The sequence below is a fragment of the Haliotis asinina genome, chromosome 11, assembly GCF_037392515.1.
Source record: "Haliotis asinina isolate JCU_RB_2024 chromosome 11, JCU_Hal_asi_v2, whole genome shotgun sequence".
Lineage (NCBI taxonomy): Eukaryota > Metazoa > Mollusca > Gastropoda > Lepetellida > Haliotidae > Haliotis > Haliotis asinina.
In genome coordinates this window covers 56,629,238-56,651,926 of record NC_090290.1, presented here as the reverse complement: position 1 = coordinate 56,651,926, position 22,689 = coordinate 56,629,238, and the positions used below count along the sequence as shown (strand labels likewise).

The 22,689-nt window shown below is 38.9% G+C and overlaps 1 protein-coding gene across 6 annotated transcripts in view; it reads right to left on the bottom strand.

Annotated features, from left to right (window-relative positions):
- Nucleotides 1-21,862, bottom strand: part of LOC137255739 (rho GTPase-activating protein 15-like) — a 49,716-nt gene extending 27,854 nt beyond the window's left edge. For 4 of the 6 annotated variants that reach the window (XM_067793240.1, XM_067793241.1, XM_067793242.1 and 1 more), the window contains exons 1-5: nucleotides 21,288-21,862; nucleotides 7,302-7,508; nucleotides 6,075-6,215; nucleotides 5,223-5,312; nucleotides 943-1,119 (exon numbers count right to left, since the gene is read on the bottom strand). In XM_067793240.1, coding sequence (XP_067649341.1) covers nucleotides 943-1,119; nucleotides 5,223-5,312; nucleotides 6,075-6,215; nucleotides 7,302-7,508; nucleotides 21,288-21,746 — 1,074 coding nt within the window. In that variant the 5' untranslated portion in view covers nucleotides 21,747-21,862. Of the gene's footprint in view, nucleotides 1-942; nucleotides 1,120-5,222; nucleotides 5,313-5,878; nucleotides 5,900-6,074; nucleotides 6,216-7,301; nucleotides 7,509-21,287 lie in introns of all 6 variants that reach the window. The other 2 variants (XM_067793239.1, XM_067793243.1) reach the window with 2 other exon arrangements.
- Nucleotides 21,863-22,689: the final 827 nt, after the last annotated feature.

Below are 22,689 nucleotides of genomic sequence, written 5' to 3'. Positions count from 1 at the left end.
TCAGTTCATTTTCACACTTTTCCAAATACATTAATACAATACAAGCTTTCTTGGGCCATGTAAAAGTAAAATCTTAAACCTGTCTATTTGTGTACCTCATACAGCAGAGCAAATACTGCCAAATGTTTTGGTCCATCATAGATTTAGCATTCACGGAAACTGCACTAAATAAGGACAAGGACCTCTGTACATTCAATGGAGTCCTCGTCCTCATTTCCAGAGCACAGGAAGTGGCAAGTGTAAGACAAACTCCCCCGTGTTTTGAAACTGAGGGTTGTTGCTACTAGCAACAGTTCCCAGCACTCCTAGGATTACAAGTGTAAGATTAAGTTCTATCTCACACATTTAACACAGACTATGGTGAATAGCACCCTGGATGTGTATTTTCACAAGCTACATCAATGTAACAACAATTACAGTAACAATACACCAGAAGACAACTATGTCTAACACAGCTTGTACACAGCTTGTTTGGGACTTATATTTCAGGTAATGGACATCTGGGGTTGTGTCAGAGACAGAGAGCAGACTTATTCTAACCCAGATCTCCTTGAGTGTGTGGTGTTATTGCTGTATGAATGGACTGTTATTGCAAGGAGTTACGGGCTTGTGTCAGTGACAGAGAGCAGACTGGTCCTAACCCAGATCTGATTGAGTGTGTGGTGTTATTGCTGTATGAATGGACTGTTATTGCGAGGAGCTACGGGCTTGTGTCAGTGACAGAGAGCCATGACACAGGTTGTGACTGTGTGGAGCTTGACAGGTGAGATACCTACCCTGATACATGTACATCAAATGATGTCCCACATCTTCCTTGCTACAGATAATAATCGTTGCACATCATTCCAAATCACTTGGTCACCATTCATAGAAAATCATTCTTTCAATCTGCAAGCTACAGCTTAATCTTTTGTAACCATGGTAACTGGGTTATGACATTACCGATAAACTGTTTGTGTAGGAGAAGCTTGGTGGCAACGTGGAAGACTTGGCAGCCATGTTGGCTCCCTTCATGAAGTCAATACCCTCGCACAGCGACTTAGCCTTCGATATCCTCAATGATTGGCTCATCTGTCTGTTCCGATTCTCGTCCACTGTTTCACCATTATAAACTCGTAACTGAAACAAAGAGCACAACGCTGCAACAGGCTTGTTCTAAAGTCAGAGGACATTTATTTATTGTCTATTACTTTTCCAGATGTATTACACAAATACATTACATGGACCTGTTCCAGACAAACATCGCAACACTATACTAACTATTATTGGTCAACATGCATTCATTAACTGTCCACAATTAAAAAATAATTTTACAAGCCATGAACTTACAATTTCTTCCAAATATCTGATCATTACTCAAGACATAAATCTTCATATATTCTTAAAATGTGAAACAGTTTAGAAAATGCGGTGCTCTATTACTAAAAGCAGGACAGATATGATAGAGTGTAAGCTATTTACAATCCTTTCACATTCTTAATACACACACCAGACAGACAACCAATGCCCCAGGCAAGCGTAAAGGTTTAACTTTAAACTCAGTTCATTGTCAAACATTCTATATTTTCTTGTCCCTTACATAAATGTCATTTTCTGATTGGCTGAGCACTCCTCTATAATATTCAATGCACCTGCTTACAAGAAACTAACATTTTCTATGTACCCCACTGGGAAAGCTGAACTCATTTGGTACTTTGAGTTTGAGGTAGTAATTCTTTTTCTTGAGTAACACTGTATGAAAGTACAAATGTATAGTGAATGACAATTCATGGAAGGGAGATAACTCTAAATCTGTTTTCTTTTCTCCAAAATCAAGTGATGGCTCCAAAAGATTTGCACCCCTGCTTCAAACAATTCAGAATTAACATTGAGGTGTTCAGTATGATAAATATGTCGTTCACTGGTCCCTTGGGGCCCATGGGTCCATGCATGTTTATGTTCCAGTCGTCCTTCAGTGCAGCAACCAATGTTTCCCTCATGACCAGTGAACGACTTATAATACTGTGTCATGGGATGATCGGTGATGACGCTGACAAGGAGAAGTGCATGACTGTAGGTGTATGACAACAGCTACTTCAAACATCACGTAGAGACGGCTTGTTGACTTGTCTACTGTGTTAACATCAGTTGTGGTGGCATGCATTGTAACAATGAGATGGGAGAAGGCGATTTAACACCAATCCTACCAGCATTTCAGTTAGATATAAATGGTCATGCTAAAGGGGCAGCAGAGCCCAAAGTGATACTGTCTCCGGACATATACCATGCGCCAGGAATGGAATCTAATATACTAAGTTTCTGGCACAATTCCAACAGATATATAAGCACTTGCCTTTCAATAGCATATGATTATTAAGTCTTTACTCTGGTGCAAAGTTATGAATTTCTCTTTGTTGTAGTGGTGTTGACAATGGAAAATGTGATTTTATAAAGTAAATTAATGATACAATTTTGGATGACACTGCGGTAAAAAACTCCATGTTAATATGCTTATTTATCATCACATAACTGACCCTATATATCTCCACAACCACCACCCTGTTGTTGGAACATTCTGCTGTAACACAGAAAATTCCTAATACACATAGTAATTAATTAAATCTTTTGATGAATATTTTCACAATCTAAACATGAATATTTCATTACTTTTCGTTTCTTTGTGGTGCTTTCTTTATTAACAAAAAGGGGATCCCTTTATCTGCAAATGAAAACTAAGCTACAAAATTAATCTTGTCTGTCTTGTGGTAGATTGTCATTAATTCCTGGCCTTATTGAAGCATACTATAGAAATGATCCCTATGATCAGAGTATGAACATGTTTCACAATGCTCAATAATTACACAAATGGCTACAAATTAATGTATGGAAAATAAGGAAAATGTTTTGAAATCTATCAGGGTAGAGTTTAAAGTAGCAGTCCTACACGTGCCTGTCTTGTTGACAAAGGCCTTTAAGCTGCTGCACCAGGATATCCTGGCCACATCAATGAATGGCTGTGTTAAGCTGTTGTAAAAAAACACATCCTTGTACTGTAAGTTACAATCATCCTGTGCCCAAATTCTTGGACAGGGTCTTAATGTTTATGAGAATTATGGACATGTGTTGATATTTTCTGGAGAATCTGTCTCCTCATTTTAACATATCACCTTTATGTGTCTATGCAGTAACTAGAAGCTAAGGTCACCCCACTTGTCGGTTTATGGTTTCTACTGCAAGCCAAAATGGTCAAAAAATAAATATGCTTGTGCAATACTCCTTACGTTCAGATATATCAAGGACTATTTTTCTTATTGTTGTCTACTTATGACTTTTGGTTGTTCGTTATGTAAATAGAACTGCGAAAATTATGGGAGAGAAATATATCCCAAGGCCTCAACATCTAGTCAGCCAGCCAGCCTGTCACAGCAAACAGACACATCTGCCAGTTATACCATTCTCATACATGCAAGCAATTCCTGAATGGTAAAAAAAATTAAAAGAAAATGAAAAGCGAAAAGCTCTTAGTGACAGGTGCTTCCAGCAACACAGCAACAGAACAATGATGTCACAGCAATCAGGCTTGAAGCAGGTGCAGCAGTTGGTTGAAGGGAACTCTATGACATCCCACCCCATCAGTCTGCATTCTGTGACACTCTAACTACAACAGTCCTCTGTCTGTGAGACCCCAGATCCCACCACCATTAGTCCTCAATCTTTGAAATCCCACATGAAAAGTCAGCTGTCTGTGACACCCAGTGGTAAGTAGCCCTCAGGTCTGTGACACTCCACAGATGTCTGAAGCACCCAATCCCAAACAGTCCTCTGTCTGTGACACCACATCCTCAGCAGTCAGCTGTCTGTGACACTCAATCCCCAGCAGTCAGCTGTCTGTGACACCTCATCCCCAGCAGTCAGCTGGCTGTGACACCCAATCCCCAGCAGTCCACTGTCTGTGACACCCAATCCCCAGCAGTCAGCTGTCTGTGACATCCCACCGAAGCAGTCAGCTGTCTGTGACACCTCATCCCCAGCAGTCAGCTGTCGGTGACACCCCATCCCCAGCAGTCAGCTGTCTGTGACACTCAATCCCCAGCAGTCAGCTGTCAGTGACACCCCATCCCCAGCAGTCAGCTGTCTGTGACACTCAATCCCCAGCAGTCAGCTGTCTGTGACACCCAACCCCCAGCAGTCAGCTGTCTGTGACATCCCACCGAAGCAGTCAGCTGTCTGTGACACCCTATCCCCAGCAGTCAGCTGTCTGTGACACCCAATCCCCAGCAGTCAGCTGTCTGTGACAACTCATCCCCAGCAGTCAGCTGTCTGTGACATCCCACCAAAGCAGTCAGCTGTCTGTGACACCCCATTCCCACCAATCAGCTGTCTGTGACACCCCATCGCCGGTAGTCATCTGTCTGTGATATCCTATCTCTAGTATTCAGTTGTCTGTGACACCACTATCCAGCAGTCAGCTGTCTGTGACACCCAATCCCCAGCAGTCAGCTGTCTGTGACACCACTACCCAGCAGTCAGGTGTCTGTGACACCCAATCCCCAGCAGTCAGCTGTCTGTGACACCCAATCCCCAGCAGTCAGCTGTCGGTGACACCACTATCCAGCAGTCAGCTGTCTGTGACACCCCATCCCCAGCAGTCAGCTGTCTGTGACACCCAATCCCCAGCAGTCAGCTGTCTGTGACATCCCACCAAAGCAGTCAGCTGTCTGTGACACCCCATTCCCACCAATCAGCTGTCTGTGACACCCCATCGCCGGTAGTCATCTGTCTGTGATATCCTATCTCCAGTATTCAGTTGTCTGTGACACCACTATCCAGCAGTCAGCTGTCTGTGACACCCAATCCCCAGCAGTCAGCTGTCTGTGACACCACTACCCAGCAGTCAGCTGTCTGTGACACCCAATCCCCAGCAGTCAGCTGTCGGTGACACCACTATCCAGCAGTCAGCTGTCTGTGACACCCCATCCCCAGCAGTCAGCTGTCTGTGACACCCAATCCCCAGCAGTCAGCTGTCTGTGACACCACTATCCAGCAGTCAGCTGTCTGTGACACCCAATCCCCAGCAGTCAGCTTTCTGTGACACCCCATGCCCATAAGTCAGCTGTCTGTGACACCACTATCCAGCAGTCAGCTGTCTGTGACACCCAATCCCCAGCAGTCAGCTGTCTGTGATATCCCACCTCAGAGTACTACATTCCCAGAAAGTGCACACATAAAGCATGGAAACGTACAGTGTGATCTGAGGGTAGCTGCCAGAATGTCTCTCCTGTTTTGACATGGCAGAAAAATTCATCCCCCGACTCGTTCCTAATCTTCTCATACTGAAAGAACACAATCAGCTACAAACAGAACAACGAAGCAAAAACACTTGCTGCCAAACAACCCCAAATAATACTGCTAGAAACCAAGGAAACAAAACAAAACAATTCACAAAAAAGCGAAGATGGCCACTGAAAAATCAGTAATTGATCTAGCATGAACTTGGGTAATTCTTTCTTCATTATTGTTGTACTTCTACGATTTTTATCAAGTTGACATAAAGTACATATGAGAATTCAAATCAAATCCTTAAACTGACTTAAATTTCAAATCCTGTTGTTTAGAAATGTTTATTCAAATCTAAAAACGTTTTGGCAGTTTCAGGATTCTAACAGGCACTGGCAAAAGAAAATGCTTTGGTATTAATATCTTGTTTTTCATCTTTCAGTTTACTCTGATCATATTCAAAAGCACTGTAAGACATAAAAGCAATAAGAAAAAACAAAATAAAAGCAAGAATAAAAAGCTATGAGAGACCTTATTTAAAAAGTCAGGTTTTCCTCTTTAGAACAACATAATCATTCTCTCTAATCAAATAATACCACAAATATTCAAACAAAAAACTTACTACACTGCTGCCTCTATATCTCTATGGAAACAAAATATAGTAAAGCAAATTAAACTTCAAGCACAAAATGAAATAAACAATAAAGTTTGTTGTTTTTAAAATGAACTGCATCAAATATAAAAAAATAATGATCATAAAATGAAATAAACAAAATATACTTTACAATGTTGCCTAAATTAATTTCATCCCTGCTGACCTTGTCTTTTGTCTTTTTGTGTACATGGAAAACTTTCCCATCATCCTTCACTTCATCATAGTCTGTATCCCGTGGAGATATGCTCCCAGTTAGGTCAAAGTTCACCTTCGGAAAAGTTGGTGACAGTTTCTCTGCAATTCTCTGTAAGAAAAAGAAACCAATAAAGTAAATTGCTGCAGATTTCATATGATCTAGTCTGTTATGCAGCCATTCCTGTTTATACGAACTTTCAACATGATCTTACATTCAGTTCTTTAGAGGTAGCCATCAGACCTACTTCTTCAGAAGCAAAAGTTGTTCTCATGTCTTGTATCTTCAGAACAAGTTCTTGGTCTAGTTTCAGAACCCTTTCATAAGCACCACATCACGTGATATAAGTATTTCTTCAGAAGTAACTCCTGGTATGATCTCAGTACCAACTTCTGGTCTGACCATAACGGTTCTCCAGGAGCATTCTTCATCTAGAGAAGAAACCTTGGTCTGACCACAACTGTTCGCCAGGGGCATTCTTTATCTAGAGAAGAAACGTTGGTCTGACCACAATAGTTCTTCAGGACAAACCTGGTCTTCTTAGTCAGACATCCATTTGGTGACAAACATGGGGCCAGTGGGAAATATTTTGTCAGGCAGCAATGGAGGCCATTTCTCAGACTTTGGACCATCGCTTTGAAATGGACTTTAGTCATATGGTTACATCGATAATGAGTTTCTCCACTAATTTGGAGAAACTAACTGCAGAGTTCTGCAGATGAATTACACGAGGATAATGCATCAAACTGTTAAAAAGCATATGCACTTTCATGCATGTGAACAACTGCAGTTTGGTGTAGAGTTTCATAATTTACTGACGGCAATAACCTTTTCAATGTGACGATTTTGTTTAACAATACATCAGTTTATGTGTAAACAGTACCTTCAAACAGTAAGGAGCAAAATCTAGTTTAGAACAGTTGCCTGAGGTAAGTGGCCATATTTACTCTACTGAGGCTAAACGTTTGATGGGTAGCATATAAATCTTCTGCTTTATTATAGGAGTTCTGTGGTAAGTCTGTGTCCCAAACAGTTTCAGTAGTCAGTGGGTCCAAGGATTTCAATGTGAAACTATGAGAATCAAATACAGAGGACAAACAAGGCTGACAAAGATGGAGAACTTGGGACCGTTTCTTGTCCCCAAACCCCTGTGGGAGACATGCATTGTGAGAAAGAGAAAAGAACTTATTATCATACCTGATTTTTATGCCTAGGGGGTTTGAAGGTCCTCTCTCCAGTGTCTACATTTATGTAATAAGGTCTTCCTGGCCCATGCTCATTGTAGATGTACCAGGGGAGATAATCAACTAGCCTCCGACCGGGGTCTCCTTCCGCTGGCAGTGGAGGTACTGGGTTATCTCCCTCTCCAATCAGTGGCATATTAGCATATTCGATGGATTCATACTGAAAAATAAATACAGAATTTGTAACAAATTCAGGTAACGTTTAGTAACAGCAGTTAGTAATCAAATATTCGAAAATAATTTGAACATAGCAAGGTCTGTGTTGTCAACCCTTGAGCAGAATAACCATGACTATTCCTGGCAATCTGATGGTTGAAATTAAGAGCACCATTCAACACTACAGCGGAATAACAAAGTCAAACATGTCAAACACCACCTACTGATTGAGCCTGTCTGTTCAGCAATTTATAGATTTTCAAACCAACCCTTCCCAGTCTTGAGGTGTAAAATTCTATGTAAAGGTCCGGGTTAGAATATTGACCTTCAGGAACCTATGCTTGTCTAAGAGATGACTTGCTGACTTGGTTGACATGTCATCAGTTCCCAATTATGCAGATCGATGCTCATGATGTTGATCACTGGATTGTCAGGTCCATACTTGATTATTTACAGAGCGCTGCCATAGGGCTGGAAAATTGCTAAGTGCGGCAACTAAACTCACTCACAAGCCTACCAAGATACGCTCGAGCTCAATATGGACATCCCAGCCAGATACATGATACTGTTTCATTCACTGTTCATGTTTTAACCCCTTAATGACAGGAAGCAAAAACAAAGAGGTTACATGTTTTATGTCTTTTCTTCTCTTTGATGTGTCCGGAAAACTGAACCACCATTATCCCACTCTGCACACATATGGTTCTCTAACCACACCATGATACATGGAGGACTGCAGACTTAAGTCCCACTCTGTGATCCATACCAGCAATTTCATCAACAATAGGCAGCACGGATCAATCATCCATCCCTTTAAACCATGCCACTTAGGAACGGGGTTCCTGAATCTCCATCAATCAATGCATGCTTTGAATTACCAACTTCCTAGTTAAGCAACCTGTTCAGATAATCATGACTGGGCAACTTCCAAACCAAACTGTAAGTAATCTCTTCAACAACCTGACCAGAACCAATGTTTCCAGACTAAGTGTCTGAGTGAGTGAGTCATTCTGGCTTAACACCACTTTTAGCAACGTTAGCATTATCACGACAGAGGGACACAAGGAATGGGCTTCACACATTGTGCCAATGTTGGGAACTGCACCCTTGTCGAGACAGCAAAACCTCTGACCTATTCTTATCAAATGACAATAATACACATTTCAATGTTATGGTCATGCTGTGATTGGACTAGGCCAGAATCTCCCACTTTTGATATAAGAACATGTGTGGGAATGAAGTAGCCTTTAAAGCTGATTCATGTTATTCAAGACACTTTCACATGGATACACACTTTTTATAAGGGAAAATACTTTGTCATGTTATTTCACATGAGTGTCCACACATTAAACCACAGACAGACATCATGATTACAAAGCCTAACACAAACTGGTGTATGTGACTTTCATTAGTCGAGTGTGAAATCATACACCAACATTATCTTATATCGTGTTCCTCGTTACGCACACAGCTCATGTAACAGTCAATGTTATTGGCTAGCAACAGCTTTCTGCAATATTCAACTGTTCATGTCCGGAAGATAGCGTGGATTTTATCATCCTATTTGACAGATTCAATGGCCTGACTTTCATTCATTTGTAATCTCATAGATCACTTACCAGTGTTTCCTTGTCAGTTTATCATAATATCCCAAATGCTACCTTCATTTTGTTGGGCAAACAACTAACTTATCAAGGCTTACTCTGCGTGCATCAATCAGTCCTGTCGGACATTTTCAGTTACTATTTAAACACAAGTTTGCAACTTTCAAAATCTAATGCACAGTTCACTTGTTGCCTCTGTGTTGTAGTGGATACCAGATCTGCCCAGTGGGTTGAAAGTTTGTGGTATGATTCCAGCTGCACAAATACCTAATGATGTTAAAACATGGTGCTTCTTGTTGCCTTGTCGGGAGCTTGATACTAAGTGAATCTTGCTTTACGCTGCTTTTGCAATCTTCCCACAAATACAACCACAGGGGAACACCAGAAATAGGCCTGACACAGTGTATCGATGTAGAATGTCGTCTGCGTGACAAGTGAATACTTCAACCTCTAGACTAGCCCACTGCCCTGCTTTACGTAAGTTGATAAACAATAAATGGTTGTGTCAGAGTAGGTCTGTTGTATCTCAATCGTGTATTCATCTTCAAGTGTGCCATGCTATGTCAGTTTGCTGGCACTAGAGACACGGCACTGTCTAGATAAGTACCTGGTTATCCATCCTCGATATCTAAAGAGTATATGTTTCGATAAATCTCCACTATACCCTGGATGTATCTACGACTTTCCTGAATTTTAATTTACTACCCCCATTGCTGGCTTTTTATCCAATCAGGTGTCTATGCTGCGATGTTAAGCTTAATCACAATTCACGTTCATTTTTTTAAATTATCAAACCGATTAAAATTGGCCACACAAATGACGCCGAGGTATTCTGAAAGAGGTAGAAGGAGTTCTTACATGTTTTGTAAAGGTTTCGAACCTGTTGGCATGTCTGTAGGATTTCCTTCAATCTGAGTCACACTGCGAACAAACTTTTGCAGCTGCGACCGCTTTCTTTGTTGACATGGGCAATCTCTATTGTAATGGCAGCTTAGCTGATTGGCTACTGTGAGAATGTGGAGCCAGCAAAGGGAGGTAATAATATTATTGGGCTGCATCCAGGGTATAGTGGAGATTATCAGAACGTATACCCTGGAGATATCAACTATGCAGGCTGTGAGGATCACTCGAGTGTCTAGTCCAGATTTCATTTATGGATCAACATCATGAAGAGAGGATATTGGTGAGTACAGCATCAGACAGTTACCGCAGGTCAATAGTAACATCAACCAATTGTTTTTGTGTAAGCTGTGAACACATTTCTGATTGGTTACAACTGATTGGGATGTTGTTGACTGGAGAGTGATGAGGAATGGAAAAACAGATTCTAAAACGATGGACAGACCTATCAAATATACACATTAGGTCAACACGTCTGTTAGTCTGAGGAGATCTTGGTCAAAAAGTCAGCCCCGTGAAAACTAGGAGACCTTCAGGAACATAGATTAAAAAAGAAGGCTATCTAAGGATGGTGTATTAACAATGCTTTCTTGAAAAACAAGAGACAGAAAAGGTGACCTTCATAACTATGACACAGTGTGAAGTAAATAGTACATATTCCGCAGAAAGCATATCAATATGGTACACTGCAAGGAAAGCTGTTGAACATGTTGAAAACACGGCTTTAATAAGTTTTGTTTATCACCAGGGAGTGGGACATAAACCAAATCAATAATATCCCAATTCCAGCAGCCATCTGTTCTCACTCAACACATTTTACAAAGTCGATGTTATGCAAGTGGAAAAGTAATCATGACCGTCAGCTTATGGATGGAACGAGCAACAGGATATTACACAAAGCCATTAGTGAGGATCGCAACTGACTGAAAACATCACTTCTGAGGAACTCCAGCCTACATTTTCTACTCAGTGAAGACCAAGCTTTCTGCTGCAGATGGTGTTTCACGATCTACAACAGGTCCATGATGGTAATCCAACCTGATTTACATGTTACCATGGTAATAATCATCAGGTGACATTCAACATGTTCATTAGCCACAGTATTTCACACATGAACTCAAACATGGCAGTAATTTTCAAAGTTCAGATGTTGCCCACAGGCATTCTGTGACCACATGGTTTTCGATACAGCCATCCGATTGGAATAAACTGCTGAAAACTGGCTGAACACCAACAATGTAATTAAGTACTGTGGGTCAGAGGTTGTCATAGTAAATACATTGCACCAAGAAATCTAAAGAGGTCAAATGTCAGCACATCATTCTATCAAAACTTGAACATCCTGGAATATCTAGCTGCACAGCTGAATGAGGACAACTAACATACATATCATCACAGCCATGAACAAACAGATCCTGCTTAAGGTTGAATAAAAATAGTGCTTTCCCGATTTTATTACTTTCCATAATTCATTTGTTTCAGTTTGGTCTTCTGACCTATCATTCCTTCAATGTCTCCAGGGTTGTGTTTCACAAAGCTCTCATAAGCCTAAGATTTCATAACATTTCTCGTAGCATTGGCACCTCCTACACTGCAACATACACTTATGATAGAGCTATGTAAGCTTTGTGAAACGGGGCCCAGGTTCAAATCAAAAACACAAAACATCAAATAATTTTGATTGGTGAACCACGTACACATTAGAGACATCAAGTTGATGCAAAGCATGGATCACTTATGATTTCTTCCTATTTCCCCTTAGCATGTGTTGAGCAGCGTGAGCACTTAAGACAATATCCCCCTTTCTTCCCTTCTTGCAGACCTGTGAAGATCTGGGTTTGGAATTGATCTTCAGTAACCCATGCTTGTTGTAAAAGGCAACTAATGGGATGATGTGGTCATTGTATCACAATTTTGCAGATCAATGCTCATGCTGCTGATCACTGGATTGTCTGGCCCAAACTTGATTATTTACAGACCGCTGACACATAGCTGGAATACTGTTGAGTGCGGTGTAAAACTGAACTCATTCACCTTCTTGTACAGAGGGTTCCAAACATGATTTTCCATAAAACCTTAATTAGGGTCTAAACATAAAACATTTTCCACCCACTATGACTATTACAATCTACTCAGCATGACATAGTCAAGATGACCATCGTGACACTTTGGAGTTAGCTGAACAATAACAGGTGCAGCCTAGTCTGATGTATCACCTTTTATCTTTGTTGTTTTATGTTTTTCACTAATATCTATATCAGGAACAACACAACCAATCAGAGCAGCCATCGACTAACACTAAGTGTTGCAATAAACATAGTCTTGATAGAAATGACTAAGACCTTCAAATAGAAAAAGGAGTCCCAGTGTGATTCAGAGGAAGATTCATCTAGACTTGCTTCATTTTCGGTTTGAGATTACAGAAAGGGCTAGGAGAATGGGAAATAATGTGGTTCAAGGATTGTGAGACAGGCTTGAGTGCCCATGACAACTGACATAACACACACCTAAACATATAGCCCAACACCCAGATACAGTCACACAGATTACAGGTAAACTAGTTAAAGTATCGAATTCACATTGACCTCAGGTTTTCTTTCTGTATCTGATTGCCATTGATAGGGATGAGGGTGGGCGGGGTGACAATTTGGAAAGAGGAGGGTGAAGAATGGAGAGTGGAAACATATACATGAACAAATTGGTGGGGTAGCCTTGTTGTTAAAGCAACGGCTCGTCATGCTAAGACCCGAGTTCAATTTCTACAATGTGGGAAGCCAAATTTTGGTGTTTCTCCACCATGATATTGCTCGAATATTGCTAAAAGCAGCTCAAAACTGTCAGAAGCTCTACTCACTCACACACCATTTGGTCAAGAAGATGTGTGTCTTCAATAACCTCAATTTTTTTGTACCTGTTACTGTACCAAAACTTTTAGCATGAAACCCAGGATTCAATCTAATCTGCAAATATCACTGGCCAAAAGTCAAGGTCATAAGATGAAAGCCACTTTTCTGAATTAAATTTTTATTATTTTATTTGTTTTTATACTAAGGGATAGGACATTCTGTTATCAACTTACCAATGATCATAACATTAAATATCCCACGGTGTTGCTATTTTGATCTTGAAAACATCTAAATTATGATAGATAAATGACCACAACTTTGACATCTGAGTGAATTATCACTACATTGATATTTACCCTGCATGTATTTAATCTGTGACAACTTGTTTTCGGGGTTTAATAGCAACCATTTCATTGCAGCAGCTCTAGATAAAGGTCAGTTGGTGCAATATGCTGATTAGTTCCTTGCAATATGTAATGGAGACTATGAAACCAAATTTTGAATAAACAGATTTAAACCATGAAGACAAGAGAGACTCTTCCACATGCAGCAAGTAGGGACAGCATATGAGTGATTGTGTTTAGTTTTACACAACCTTCAGCAACATTCCAGCAATGTCATGGATGGCAATACCAGAAATGGGTTTCACACATTATTCTGGCATTTGGAACCAAACCCAGGTCTTCAGAGTGATGAGCAAATGCACTAACCACTAGGCTACCACACTAAACCTCATAAGTCCCAGCAGTTGGGTTTTTAGTCTATTAAATCCCTATTTTCATAACTACAAATGAAAAGGTTTCAATTATCTAATGATTATCTATTTTAATTATCTCTTACCATCTCAAGGGACTCTCAGTGCAAATTATTTGGTTCATGTGAAAACCTTGAACAATGTATTTATGAAAATGAAAACTGGAAACTAAAACTGTTCAGGAAGCTGAACATATAGAATTGTTTCAACAAGATCTTGCAACACAAATATTTATTGAGTAATGAAACATCTGTTTAAACAAACTATCTGGATACAAGTTTATAAAAATACCTGACACACAATCATGTTCACAGACAACAAATTCTCATCCTTGGGACAAGGCTTTGTCTTGCCTCTTCATTAATGCCTGTTATGCTCAACAGATATCATCTAGACTGCTAATGGGGACTGATAAACACTTGCGATCAACATAAATCTGTGTATTTTTGGTCCTTGAACTTCAAAAAAATTATCCAATCTACTTCAGCCATGATAAATAACCTTTCAAACTTACTGGTCACAAAGAGATTGCTGCAGGCTACTGGCTAATGGGACAAGCTGATGATGCATCTGGACATTGCTAACACTGAACAAGGGCAAAATGAAGTCATCCACAACCTACACTGACAGTTTTATTACTGATTATACAGATGCCCAGACTCAGGGTTTGTCTCTGCATGTATGATTTTGATGGTAACAAGAAAACCCATTAAAACTGAAAAGGAGCCCCTTTGAGATGGACAATTTAGCACCTGTACCTGGAGAAATCTAGACTTGCTTCATTTAGGGCTTTAGCACTACAGGAAGGGATGGGATGTAGGTAGACTAATGCTTAGTCTCTGAATATATATAATTTCAAATGTAACAAACCCTAAATATTTAAACTGAAAAGGCACCCTAGGGAAACCAGATGCTGAACCTGCACAAATCTAGACGTGCTTCATTTAAGGCTTTAGCATTGCAGGGAATGCTGGGGTGTAGGGGAAATAATATTGTTCAGGGACTATGAGACAGACTAGATGAACCCCAAACCCAAGCGATAAACGGTAGTGACAGAGCCACTATGTTTTGAAAGATGGTTGTCGTTATCTTTCTGCATGACTCCAAATGCAAGGCTCACATAGTACAATGCCTTATTAAGTTACACCAGGACATATTTTTTCAATTTTTTTTAACCTTTGAACGAACCTTCACACTAAACCTATTAAAAAAACATAAAAAAGCTTTTGTCATGTTCTCATTCAAGCACCATCTACTATTTTTAATTATCTGTTGTCAAGATCTTTCTCTGTGATTGAACTTCACTAACTTTTTAGCGTTTTCACATTTAAGATTCGGTATCATTTCCACAGATTTATTCACTATGATCAGAAATTGTAGTTCATTATGAATCAACAATGAGTGAGTTTAGTGTTACACCACTGTAACCAGCAATGTTCACATACTGTAACCACTGGGGGAATCAAACCTGGGTCATCAGTGTGGTGTGAATGCTTCAACCAGTTGGCTACCTCAAGGTCACTGCCCTGAAGACTAGGTTTTACACTAAGTGCTCCTAACAGAAAAAATAGATAAATTACAAAATGAGTGATTTTCTCCAAATAGTTTGTGCATTTAGATTTATAATTAAACTGCATTTAATCAATTAATATAAACATTAGCATAATTACTTTTAATCCACCTTTAAACTGTGCAAATGGAACTCTGTGACCTAAGAAGCTGAAAATTACAACAAAAATATTTCATTTTTCACAGCAGTTTACAATACTCCTGTCAGTTTCAGAATCCCAAAGATGTGTTAGTAAAATCATACTCTGTATAAACATTTTCAAGAAAGAATCATAATAACATGCTACATAAAGTACACATCAGACCATACCTGTGAAAATATCATTCAATGATCGGTGAAGACGGGTAAACTTTCAACAAACTTGTGTGTATGTACTTCAGCATGGAGTACAATCTATGCTGAATAAACTTTCTGGAATCAAGCTTCAGGTTTTACCTTGACTCACAAAGAGTCTCTCCCGGAGACACCTAATTATTAGTTTTAAGGATCCTTGCAAGCAATGAGAGGGTCTTGTGATGTAACAGTGTGGAAAACTGTATGTTTTGATACATTTTTATAGAGTGTTGAATGAATGATTGATCATATGGCGTTGATGATGAAAAGATCCACAAACCTGCATGAGACAACCATCCACTCAGCATAGATGTCTTGTCGGTACAATGAATAGCATTTTGTGCCCCTCTGCAGTGAACTGGTTATTTCTGTGTCGATTTTCTACATTTGTGTGCACTAGGCGCACACTTGCACGCCACTTAAAACCCTGCTCTTCTGGACATGGCCACCTACCGAGCTAATCCTGTGTTGCTCAACTTCATGTGACATGTGACCATGTTTCATCAAAAAGTCATGCGCATCTTTGACGCTTACACTTTGGTACTAGTAAGTAAACCCACAAATATTGGTATGGTGCTGACAATTCTGGTAAATAGTCATGTAAAAATATCTAATTCAACCCATAGGTCACAGAATTATTGTATGTTGCTGGCATGCAACTCTTTTAAAATGAGTTTGACATTTGGTGACTAAACAATCCAGTTCAGTTTCAGGGACAGCCTGTAACCCCTGAAACATCTTGACTCCCTCTCTGTCTTCATGAAATCATGTGCATATAGTATGGGATCATTCATTAAAAGAAGAATTCACGAAGAAAATCAGTTAACCAATTCAGAAGGAATTAATGATCAATCATATACAAGTCAGACCAAGATATTGACAAATGTTCTTCAAACTGAAAATTATACCAGGTCACCATACATTATTAAATTCAAGCATTGCCTTAATGTAAATTTTGTACAATTACATGTATCACATAAAATGGTTGAGTTGCAGTTGTGTCAAACTGACCCAAGAGTATCAAATTAACCAGAGTATTTTTCACACAGATTGGGTCAGGGCAACCCCTATATCTCAATCAAATATGCTCGAACAGACGTGACATAACTAGATGAGAAAACAATGTGCCCTTGTCGCCCCTCAAGGGAACATTAATAACAACATTCAGATGTGGGCTTGAGTCTAGCAACAATTTCATCGGTAACTTGATAAATGGTCATTGACAATGAATACGTAACCGTTTCAGTGGAAGACTATTGCTGGTGGTGGAGTTACACAACAACATGATACATTACTGTCTGGCCAGGGGCAGAGCTGTCACCGTCTCACTGAAGTGCTGGTGTAATAGACTTATATCATTACACAGACTGGGAACAGCTGATTGTCAGCTGATGGATTGACTCAACACAACCACCAGTTACCTGGGAATTAACACACACTCTTATGTCTTACAGTACAGTCAAATACATGTTTCCTTCAGTCTTCTTCTTTATTGGTCAATGGTCTATGACAAATTAAGTGTTCATTCTGTTTATAATTCATGATAGTTTTCCATCAACAATGTTAACTTTTGTAAAAAGAGTTTACTATAAGATGTTTGTTTTGACCATCAACAACTACTTCTGAGTTTGATTTCTACTATGTTATTTGTTCTTATCATCAAAGACAGCAGAATTTGTCTTTTTCATTTTAATTGTGATTGTGTTCTTAGCTCTAATCAGTCAACTGGAAGGTTGCTAATCCAAAAAAGTGTTCTGTCAGTACAGCGATATCTTGACAACAACCAACTTTGGTCAATAGTCCTGCTACAGCTTAACGCCAGAATGATACCACTCACTGCAACCATGACAGTAATACAGAACCCAAATCTTTGGTGACCTAAGCAAACACCTTAACAGCTTGACTACTCACGCATTTTCAAAACAAGAGTCATCAGAAGATGACATATGCCCCCGGCCCCCAAATCATCTCACAGTTACTCATTGTCTTTTTAGACTAAGTTTGAATTGTTTCCATGAAATTCATGAAAATTATAAATGCCACATATTTGTAATCAGTAAAGTCACAATTTCAAGATCTGTCTCATATATGTGCCAAGATCTTTTGAAAGATATGAAATGGTTTTCGAGTTGTGCTCTGGGATTGAAGCCCATCCCTCCATTTTGAGACTAAGTCTGAAATGTTTCCATGGAAATTGAGAAAATAATAAATCACAAGCCTAAGGCACCACTATAGGTTCTGACTGATATATCTACCAAGTTTTGCAGAAAAATATTCAATGGTTTTTGAGTTCTGCTCCGGAAACGAAGCCCACCCCACCATAAGACTAACACCAAAATGTTCCATTTAAAAACAAAAAAAATATAAATGCCAAAAATCTGTAAATAGCAAAAGGCACAACCATAGGCTGAGATAACTACATCTATCATGTTTGGTATAAAAATATTGAACGGTTTCTGAGTTATGCTCCGGAAACAAAATGATTACAGACGGATGGACGGACAGACGAGACGTTGACTATCCCTCCGCATTACATGCCGGGGGGATAAAAAGGTGAGAGTGTGTGTTTATGTGTATGTGCATGCGTGCATGAGTGAGTGAGGGTGTGAGCGACATGCAAGCTATCTGTGTGATGAGCAAAAGCTCTAAACACGAGGCTACATCAAGTTTTTAAGAAGATATACACAGTAAAACATAGTATTTCTTTTATACAGTTAGTAAGAACATAATCAATTCTTCTGCAGTCGCCACACAAACATGACGGTCAAGCCAGGCTTCTACATTATGAGACTGAAGATAGTGAAAGTTTGATGTGGAAAACTCTGATGACATAAGTAGGTCAAACGAAATGTGGTATTGTTGTACTTGTATGACAACACATTCAGCCTTATCCAGCAAAGTGACAGTAGTCTGTGAACAATTGAATACTGACCAGACAACCTAGGAATTGATACAATGAGCTTCATTCCCACGTTGAAGTGTACGATAAAAGGCAATCAACCAGTCAATAAGCTACATCCTGATCAATTCCGTCACCTCAAACAATAACTGCATTTATTCCATGATTCCGTCTGGGATTTGATTTGTCAAGCACACAGACTTCTACCGTCTGTTCCCATGAACAAAAAACAACAATCCAGCTCACCCATTAGCAGAATACCATCTCCCTGTAAGCTGATGTACATGAGCAGGCACTAGAAGAGGATTTTTTGCATGAGGTGATATCAGTGATATTGTCCACGGTTAATGTCTTAAGGATTAAATAAACAATGCCTCAATGATATTACTAAGCATGCAGCCTGCGAAGTCAGTGTTGATTTATATACAAAGGACACATTAGTTTTAACATTTAAACATGCGTCCACACATAGAAACCATCACTTCTAAGACATCTTGGATTCTTAAAATGATGGTGAATACTGACGTGCATGTCAACAATACATTTTGCACTCAATCACCAATGTACGGTTCATGAAAGACAAATTATGGAAACTAACTTCTAATATGTTCAGTCAAAAAGCCATAAGACTTCCATTAATGCATCACTAATGATTCCCATCAGATGAGTCCCCCGAAAACAAACATCTCCTTTAAACATGAAACAGTTATCCTTGAAATGCCTTGCTTCAGTTTCTTTCTCAAACCAGTTTGTTTAAATTACTGAAAATATCTGTTTAAATTGCATCCTCAACTGATCTTTTTAAGTTTGTTGTTTGTGACAATTGCTTTACGTTACCTTACAAATCTGTTCCACGTTCCAGCCTTCTAGTACATTGCAGTATCAAGATAACATTTTTTCTCAAAATTAAACGGTAATAATGATCAGATTGTGTGCTTTGAGCAGGATATCTAGCCTGGAAAATAGATGTTCTCATTTTAAACTACCAGTAATGACCCGTAGGAAAAACGGTATGGAAAGCTCCAGCCTGTCTACCTGAGAATAATCTCTACTGGAGTCCTCCTCAAGTCCGGAATGATTTGTCAAGTCTCAATTATCTTAGTTCTTTGGGCTTCATTTGGATTTATTTTGTTGACAAATGTATTTAGTATTATTTTCATAAAAGACAACTTTATTTATGATAGTAAATGTCAGTCAAAAGCAATGAAGTAATTTATTTGTTGCATTTAACATGAATAAAAAATACACTTTGTTTTGTGTCAGTGCGATGTTTACCAGGGACTTCATGAAGATGCATATGGAAGTAGATCACAATGAAAATGTTGGAAAATTTCAGCAGTCCTTTACCAACTCCAACGTATCATAACATAACAACAAGCTAAGGAAAAAATAACAAAACTAGTTAACTCATGTGTGTATAGGTAAAAATGTCTAGAAACAGCAAATAATCAGAGTAACTGTATTGGGTTGATCCATTAAAGCATAATAACTGAATTTATAATGTCTAATTTTCAAAAACAACTATGGAAATATTAACAAATGTTAACATTCCTGTGGAGGTGCATCATAAAAATATTTCAAACATCCATAAGTTTATAAGATACCATAACATGAAATATTATATCAATTAAAAAAAAACTACAATCGCAAAATTGATGAAATACCTACTCCAATAATATCTGGAATATTATTGGTATAACATGACCTTACATTCTCCTTCACTACTAATAACAAAGCTTTCAGAGCAAGAAAAGGCAACAAGCTGTTAGCATGCAACAAATGTTACATTTGGGATCACACTTTCTTTGCCAAGCGCAGACTCTAGCATGTTTATTGGGTTGAATCCCATCTGGGATTCAAACCCACAGCCTCTGAGTCAGGCACCTAATCGCAAGCACAGGAGCTTATCATAGGTCCTACACCATGATTCTGTGACAAAAGTTGTGTCTGACCTGAATACAGGTAGTATCTGACCTGCATACATTTGTTTTGAATATTAATATTACAGACATAACTAGTACAGAACATTCACCATAAAAGATTTGAGAGATAAACCTTAAAGTAGCTGTCAATGCATGTCACCACTCAACAGCCAGTGCACAGTGGGGAAATATGCACTCACACACTTATATCAAACAAAGTGTTCTATAAAAACATTCTTGTTTACCTCAATGTTATCATTACTCAAGAGTACAACCACAGTGAATAATTTCTACTTACACTGTGCTTTATGGAAAGCCATGCTCTTCTGAAGACCAATTCAGAATAATGTCTTTTTCAAATGATTTTTTCATTACTGTTGAAAATATAATTCTTTCAAAGTGTGCAGGATGACAGAGTAATTAACATAACTAACATGTGGATGGATACGTCAAGATTTAATGCCTTTTTATTATGATTATCACACTGTTAACTGTAAATTTTTATCACAATTCCAGCAATACACACTCTGTACACCAATAAGTGTAGGAAACCAAATCACTAATGTCAATCACCTGTTGCTCAGCATAAAGAGAAAGTATACTGTCATATTTTCAAACCAGTTTTTAAAAAATCCCATTACTGTCAGATGGTCAGTACTAGAAGACACAGTATAAAGTTCATTTGAAAGAAAGGGAATTGTGGAATAGCAACAGCTATATCAGCTTCCATATTTGTAATCTATATATTTGTTCAGCATGACAATACCAGTGTTATCAGACTTGTTAATCAAACCCAGAAATGGACACTGTAATGTAAGTACTTAACAACTTATTAGCAGAACGATTCTGTTTCTTGAATCAAACTAACTGAAAAGGAAACAGAACACATATACATCTAGATCTATCTTGATGAACTTAACATCTGGAGACTGAAAAGTCATAAAACATAGTTCACCTGTTTTGTTTCACTGACTGGTTGTGGAATTCCTGCCTCCATTCGCAAATCGTTCAGGTTAGCATACTGAGCCTCCTCGGAATGACCCCAATCACCAACATTTAGGGGAGGAAGTCCTCGTCTGTCCCCATTTGACACTTCAATACTGGGGGATCCCCTGTGATAATCGACAAGGGGCGTGGTCCGTCCCGGGGTATCGTTCACATCCTTGACGCCAAATGTATCCTCATTGCAATAAATGCCTGCATCATCCAGGGATATAATCCGCACGTACTGAGCTGGTACGTAAAAAGTCGTTTCCCCATGCTGGTCAGTACGCTTAACCTGCCACCATTCCGAGTTGGTTTGCTCGAGGAGCGCATATTGCTCCCCAGTCACTATTGTCACCGTCCCATTGTCATCTTCATAAGAATAATCATACAAAACTTCGACAAGGCCTTGCTCCTCGCCTACTGACATAACTACCAGTTGTCTCAAGAAATAAACCTCTCTCTCCTTGATTTTTCACACATATTTTCTTTTCACTTCGATCGTCACTAAACACGGAAGCAAGCTTGAGTTCCGGAAGTTCCTTTGCATGATGTTACGCAGCATTCGATTGGTCAATAGGAACTTTGCAGTCATCATTATCACGTTATTTCATTGGTCGCTTCATCAAATTTGTTTTTCCTCATGAATCTTGGAATTTTTGGTTTGTTAACACACTTGTGAAAATAACGATTTTATCATAATGTGAATTAAATCTTAGTGCTGTAAAATTTTATTTCAAAATTAAAAAATACAGTGAAAATTACTTTGGTTTACAGAAGTATGAATGCCACTGTAAGAAAAGAAGCAGTGAACATGAAACCAGAGTCTCTGATGAAACTAAACATGAAAATAAGACGAAGGTCCTTCAGTTTTGAGACCATATATGATCTCTAAGTTTTCTGAGTCTCAGTCATCAGTAGGTGGACGTAGATTTCACTAACTCATAAATGATGTTGAACACATTTAATGTACCTAAACTTGTATAAACTGTGAAGCAAAAATATTTTCTTGAAAGCTAGAATGGAAGACAAAAACATTCTTCCAAATAATTTTTAAAGGTATATTCTCATGTTTCAGTTCCAATTTCTGTGAACTGAGTATTTTGATACACTATTCTGTAGTCTGTTAGGCTTTCCTGATCAAGTTGAAGAAGGTGTAAATTTCAGCCTCAGACAGAGTTGTATGTGATGAAGACAGGTTAATTACCACCACAAAGTGAGAGTTGTTAAAAGAAAGTACAGATGATTGAAATAATACTTCACTAGGACATGTGAAAATTGATTGAGTAGATCAGTTTGAAGCACAGTTTACCATAATGTATCTCATTTGAAACAAATATATAATTCTGTGTCTGTTCTCCAACAATCAATAA